The sequence below is a fragment of the Orycteropus afer genome, unplaced genomic scaffold, assembly GCF_000298275.1.
Source record: "Orycteropus afer afer isolate SDZICR_OR568_19922 unplaced genomic scaffold, OryAfe1.0 scaffold00072, whole genome shotgun sequence".
In the NCBI taxonomy this organism is placed as follows: Eukaryota; Metazoa; Chordata; class Mammalia; order Tubulidentata; family Orycteropodidae; genus Orycteropus; species Orycteropus afer.
Genome location: NW_006921659.1, coordinates 2,979,742 through 2,986,984, shown reverse-complemented (window position 1 = coordinate 2,986,984; position 7,243 = coordinate 2,979,742). Strand labels below are relative to the sequence as shown.

At 43.5% G+C, this 7,243-nt stretch overlaps 1 protein-coding gene across 1 annotated transcript in view; it reads left to right on the top strand.

Annotated features, from left to right (window-relative positions):
• The window catches only part of FIG4 (FIG4 phosphoinositide 5-phosphatase), a 186,153-nt gene extending 180,199 nt beyond the window's left edge, over positions 1–5,954 (top strand). The window contains exon 23 of the mRNA XM_007940808.2: positions 5,777–5,954. Within this exon, the coding sequence (XP_007938999.1) occupies positions 5,777–5,954 (178 nt within the window). The remainder of the gene's footprint in view (positions 1–5,776) is intronic.
• The last annotated feature ends 1,289 nt before the right edge of the window (positions 5,955–7,243 follow it).

The window sequence follows — 7,243 nt, the reverse complement described above, 5'->3', positions numbered from 1 at the left end:
TAGCGACCCCTCCTTGGGTTTCCGAGGCAGTATCACTATGGAAGTAGATTGCCCAACCTTCCTTCCAAGGAGTGGCTGGTGGGTTAGAACCTCCAGCCTTCTGGTTAGCAGTCAAATGCCTTAGGCACTACGCCACCAGAGCTCCCATTGAAGTGGTATTGGTGTCCTAAACCCACCTGCTACTCAGTCTGATACCATTTATTATGATGTATGGCATTTCATATTTAGGGTGCTTGTGATCATCATTTCCCATTACTCCCTGTGGCAGGGAAGCAGTTTACCTAGAGGTCTCCTGATTGATTTATGGATTAGGATCCTAGGGCTCTGGAGGGGACATGGCTGTGGTTCCCTTCATGCGTGTCTGGGCCCTGCATGGTTGCTGGGCCCAGTCCTCTTACCTCCCATGCTTGCCCTGGTGTGCATTCAGCTGAGGCCTTTGGGACTGTAGAAAAGAAGGATAAAAGAAGGACTTGGTGGCTTAGCATTCTCTCTTTCTCAGCTGAGCATTAAGACTTGGATCCCAGAAGTTATCTTATCTTGGTGTTATTCTTGCTGCATTTTCCTTAATAGGGCTCCATGCAAAGGTCTGGCTTCAAAGACAAGACAGAGATTATTAGCCTCATTTTACAAATAGACTTTAAAGGTGTCATCTGTAAAATGGAAGGTGTCATCCTTGTGCTTCCTGCCTTCAAGAAAGATGTGAAAATCTGATCTAATAAGATAATTTATGTAAATGAGCTTTGAGAAGGGAAGGTACTAGACAGGTGTTGATGGTGTGATTAAATATAAAGGACTCCCAAGGAGGTGCTGTGGCTAGTGCTGTCATTGCTGATGCTTTGAGAGTAATGCATAAAAACCGCTAATGGAACTTCCTTTTCAAAGGTACAGGTTAAAATGACTTGACCCTGAGTATTATCAACCATTAAAGAATTCTAGTGTCTCACTTTGAATACTGTAAATGACTGAAGAGTTGCTGTGTTTTTGTGAGGGAAAATTGAGAAGAAGCATTCATATATTAATTATCCCAGCCAGTCACCCTTATAATGTGTTAGCTACAGACATTAGAATAACTCTAACTTTTGTACTTTTAAGATAAGAGCTGCTGTCAAGCTGAGGTACAAATTGAGATCCAGCTATCTCAGGATTTCCACTCTCCTTAATCATTAATTTTGAAACAAATGTATAAAATCACCCCGCTATTTGGTTTTTGTTTACTTAAATAAGGACGAATTCTAAGATTATGTGACATTATTAAAGTGTTTTGAAATAATGGGAGTATTTCATAAACTCTATACCAAATTTGACTTGAGATATAATATCCTGAGATGAAAACAATTCAGATTGGCTTCCAAAAAGAAGATTCTACCTCCAGTTTTATTTTAATGTGACATATTGTAGAGTTTTCCAGCCTTATCAAGTTGTTGCTGTCGTTGTTGTTGTTTTGTGCCTTTGAGTCGTCTCCAACTCATGTTGACCTTATGTACAACAGAATGAAACACTGTCCAGTTCTGCACCAGCCTCATGATCCCCACTATACCTGAGCCCATCGCTGCAACCACCATGTCAAACCATCTTGTTGAGGGCCTTCCACTCTTTCATTGACCCTCCACTTTACCAGGCATGACATTATCCTTCAGAGAATGATCCCTTCTGACAACATGACCATTCTAGCCATTCTCACTTCCAAGGAGCATTACGGCTGCACTTCTTCCAGGATAGATTTGTTAGTTCTTTTGGCAGTCCACAGTACTTTCAGCATTCTTCTCCAGTACCACAACTCAAAAGCATCAACTCTTGTTTGGTCTTCCTTATTCATATGTCTCACATGCATATGAGGCGATTGAAAATACCATGGCTTGGGTTAGGCGCATTTTAGTCTTCAAGGAAATATCTTTGCACTTCAGCACTTGAAGGAGGTCTTTTGCAACAGATTTGCCCAATGCAATACATCTTTTGATATTTTGACTGCCACTTCTATTGGTGTTGGTTATAGAACTAAGTAATATGAAGTCTTTGACAACTTCAGTCTTTTCTCCATTGATCATGATGCTGCTTATTGGTCCAGTTGTGAGGATTTTTGTTTTCTTTATATTGAGGTATAATACATACTGCAGACTGTATTCTTCAGTCTTCATCAGTAAGTACTCCAAGTCATCCTCACTTTCAGCAAGCAAAATTGTGTAATCTGCATATCGCAGGTTGTTAATGAGCCTTCCTCCAATCCTGATGCCATGTTCTTCTTCATATAGTCCAGCTTCTCAGATTATTTGCTCAGCGTACAGTTCGAATAAGTATGGTGAAAGGATACAACCCTGATACACTCCCTTCTTGATTTTAAACCATGCAGTATCCCTTTGTTCTATTTGAATGACAGCCTCCTGGACTATGTGCAGGTTCCTCATGAGTATAATTAAGTGTTCTAGAATTCCCATTCTTCTCAATGTTATCCATAATTTGTTATGATCCATACAATAGAATGCCTTTGCATAATCAATAAAACGCAAGTAAACATTTTTCTGGTATTCTTTGCTTTGAGCCAAGGTCCGTATGACATCAGCTATGAAATGCCTCACTCCACGTACCCTTCTGAATCCAGCTAACATCTCTGGAAGTTCTCTGTCAATATACTGCTGCAACCATTTTTGAATTATCTTCAATAAGATTTTACTTGCATGTGATGTCAGTGATATTGTTCAATAACTTCCACATTCTGTGGGATCACCTTTCTTGGAATGGGTACAAATATGGATGTTTACCAGTCAGTTGGCCAAGTAGCTGTCTTCCAAATCTCTTGGCATAACCGAGTGAGTGCCTCCAGCGCAGCATCCATTTGTTGAAACATCTCAGTGGGTATTCCTTCAATTCTCAGAGCCTTGTTTTTTGCCAGTTCCTTTACTGCATCTTTGACTTCCTCCTTCAGGACCATTGTTGATCATATGCCATCTCCTGAAATGGAATGATCATCTATCAGTTTTTTTGGTACAGTGATTGTGTATTCCATCCATCTTCTTTAAATGTTTGAGCAGCGGAAGGTGAGAATTTGTGTGCATGAAGGCAGGCTGCTGTAAGCCAGCCCTGGAGCAGTAGAAGGCAGGAGTTTGTGTGTGTGGAGGCAGACCATGGTGAGCCAGCCCTGGGAGCGGTGGAAGGCAGGAGTTTGTGTGCGTGGAGGCAGGCCTCAGTAAGCAAGCCCAGGAGCAGTGGAAAGCAGCTATTTGTGCCCCAGGGGCAGGCCGGGTAAGCAAGCAGGGTGAGGGAGACCAGGAAATGAGCAGAGCAATTTGGAGCAGCTAAGGGAGACAAACTTGTTTCTCACTTTGTCGTGCTGTGGTAGCTTGTGTGTTGCTGTGAGGCTGGAGGCTATGCCACCAGTGTTTCAAATGCCAGCAGGGTTACCCAGGTTTCAGTGGGGCTTCCAGACTAAGATGGATTCAGAAAAAGGAAGAGGCCATCCATTTCTCAAAGAATTGGCCTGTGAAAACCTTACGAATGGCCAACTAGGATGTATCAGTATTTTAGATAAAGGCAAATTACAGTGAGCTACCTTGATTTTTTTTTTCCTTATTTGAAGAGTGAGAAAGATTCGTGTTTAATTGTAACACATTCTAAGAGTATAGAGACCTTTTGGAGGTTATTACTGAACAATTTCTCTGTCTTCCTTTGTGTGTTATTACACCTTGAAATATTGGCATTCCAAGTACAAAGCATCTGTGTTCAGACCCGGCTGGGCATGAGGACCAATTCTGCATGTGACTGCAGGGAATCTTCCTGAGCCCCAGGCCCTTCCCAGCCAACCACACAGCTGGGCATCCACGCTCTCTCCTTGATTCCTCTGAGAAAAAGCACACAAGCAAGACTGGTCCCAGCCCAGCAGAATAGTCTCTAGATTTTCTCTTTCTGTGTTACTTGGATGGCCTGGTGTGGAGAGCCACCCCATTCCTCACAGGCCAGCCCTGGGCTACTTGTCTTTTTTATTTTACCATCATCTCCTATCAGTGGCTCCTTCTTGACCTTTCTGGGCACACATGTGAGCATGCACACTCCCCATACACATGTATACACCCTGCATCACACCTGGTTTATTGGTTGACTCATCCCTTCAGGGCCTGCCCCCCAGCAAAGGGTGTTATAACTAGGGTGTGCTCAAACTGTGATGAGTTAAGGGTGTGTAAAACACCGAGCTGCATTTTGCCAAGGGCTTTCTAAAGACAATGCCTTCTGCCAAGGCATAGGTGCAGATTTTAGGCACTGTGGCAGGCCTGGTGGGTGGGGTGCGAATGGAGGGATATTTTTGAGCAGAGAAATTCTTTGGTGCTTACTTTTCAAATCACCCCACAAAGGAAAGAGGCTGGCCATTACAGATCCTAATTCATTATCCAAAAGCCTGAGGTCCACATGTGTTTCAGAATTCAAACTTTTTTGGATATTAGCATAGCAAGATGGTATATATACCTTATAACAATGTCCCCAGAATGATCTGAGGCTGTGTCTGATAATTAAACACATTAATATTCACATGAAGTAGAATGAATATGGTCAGGTCAGGTGAGGATATTGCCACCAAGTGAGTTTCAATTGGGTCAGGCTTTGCCAGCAAACTAACTTTTGGTTATTAAAGCTTTTTGGATCTTAGAAGTTTGGCTAAGAGATTATGCAACTGTAATTGTTAACAAAAGGAGCTCTAGTAGTGTAGTGGATAAGGCATTTGGCTACTAACCAGAATGTGAGGGTTCAAACCCACCAGCTGCTCCATGGAAGGAAGACAGGGCGATCTATTTTCATAAAGATTTATAGCCTCAGAAACCCAATGGGGGTACCTATGAGTTGGAATTGACTCGATAGTAGTGAGTTTGGTTTTAGGAATTGTTAACAAAGAGTCCTGGTGGCACTTGGCTATTAACCAAAAGGTTGGCAGTTAGAACCAGCCCAGCAGCTCCATGGGAAAAAGACCTGGCAATCTGCTCCCATAAAGATCCTAGCCTAGAAAACCCCATGGGGCAGCTCTGCCCTGTCACTGTGAGTCGCCATCAACTCAGAAGCACAGTAGTTCACATTTATTGAGCACTTACACTGTGCCAAGGAGTTCCTGGGTGATGTAAACGGTTAATGTGCTTGACTACTAACTGACAGACTAGAGGCTCAAGTCCACCCAGAAGTGCCTTGGATGAAAGACCCAGTGACCTACTTCCCAAATATTAGGCATTGAAAACCTTGTGGAGCACAGTTCTACTCTGACACACATGGTGTCATCATGAGTCAGAATCAACTCCACAGCAGCTTGGCCAAGACAAGTGTGCCAGGCACTGTGTTAGGTGAGCACTTACATGTATAAGCTTATTTCCTCCTCACAACAACCCTGATTAGGTATAGTCCCTATTTCACTGGTTTCTAAAACACCCTCAACGTACCTACCATGCACCAAGGAAAACAGCAAAAACATCTGTACAGCCACTGCCTAGAGTTGCTCCCAGTCAGATGAGGAAGACAGACAAGGGCAAAGATATGAGTGTGTAACAGGACTGTAGGGACAGAGTAGGAGTGCCCACATGGCCTGTGCATGAGGGAAGGCTCTTGGAGAGATGCTGGTCCAGTTCTGTCCTCAGGCTGATGAGGAAGCCAGCTGTTGGCGAATCAAGAAGTCATTCTAGCCTCTCTTCATACTAAGCTCACTTCTTCCAAGTCAGCAGCCCTCGACACTTTTGAGACCATAGCTCCCTATTCAGTCCTTCACTTCATTTTTTTTTAATGCAGCTCTCTCTTCTTCCATATTTTATAGAATGCCTATCTCGGCTTTCTCTCAAGACAACATCTATGAAGTGCAGCCTCCAAGAGTAGACAGAAAATCTACAGAGATCTTCCAAGCCCACATCCAGGCCAGTAAAGGTGTCATGCAGCCCCTTGGGAAAGAAGACACCTCTGTGTACCGAGAGTACATCAGAAACCGCTACCTGTGAAGAGAGAGCAGGTCCACATAGTGCACCTCAGGGGGCCAAGCAAGCCATGTCTGCTTCCGCTATCATCTGCTTTGACTCATCTTTAAAAGGCAATTTTCCAGCGGTCATTTCCATCTGCAGGTCATTCTTCCTTTTGTAACTGGTGAAATGCACATTATAAGTGAAAAAGAAATGACTGAATACTTTGTTCTCATTGACTTTGCTTTATTTTAGAAACATTTTGTTTAGAAATGTGATCAGTATACTTTCACACCATTGTATTAAGAAATTAACTTTTAAAAATGGATACTAAAACACTCGTTGTTGTTACTGTTGTGCCATTAAGTCAATTCTGACCCTATAGGACAGACTAGAACTGCCCTATAGGGTTTCCCAAGCTGTAATCTTTACAGGCGTAGATTGCTAAATGTTTTCTCCCACAGAGCAGCTGGTGGGTTCAAACCACTGACCTTTTAATTACCAGAGGCTTAACAATTGCACCAACCAAGATTCCTTGAAACAGTCATTACTAAGTATAATTTAAGTATATATATATTTCATATATATGCAGTTAACTTAAGAAGAACTTAAGAAATTGATGGGGAATCTGTTGAACACCTGCTGTGTACCAGGTACTATGCTATGGTCTGGGAATACTGCAGTGTGCAAACTAGGACAAAAAAAATCCCCTCTTGAGGGAGTTCAAAATGGAGTTGAGCCAGTGAGCAGCACGCTTTATCCCTCTGACATCTAAGGTCTTGGAAAACTAGCCGCAACAGTTTAAATTAGGAATTTCAGTGCTCTGAACAGCTCACAGATTCAGAGTACATCAAACACGGAAGAGCAGAATTAGAGGAAAGGCACAGGGAGATTATTTAGGAAAGAGCTACCAGAGGAGGACAGACGGGCACCCGAGAGAGGCATTGGAAACTCTTCTGGAGCAGTCACCGTGTGCCAGGCTAGGGCACCCACCAGAGATCCCCGAGCCAAAAGGGAGGACACCTTATAACAGCTTACCAGCGACCACTCTAATATTCCGGTGGGCAGCGGCAGAGACCTGCCTCCAGCAGCTCATCTTGATTTTTTGGAGGTAATTTGGGTCTCCTGGGTGCTGGTTGTGGCACGGACACCTCCACTGAGATATGGAGGAAAACTTACTGTGGCAACATGAAGGGTAGCTCCCTCTCCTCCCAGCAGGTCACAGAGTAGACTGGGGTCACACTGGGAGACTTCGTGCTTTTCTTTGTCACAGAGATCGGGACCGCAGGTCACTAGCAGGTACTCCCCCGACCCACAGCTCAAACTGCACG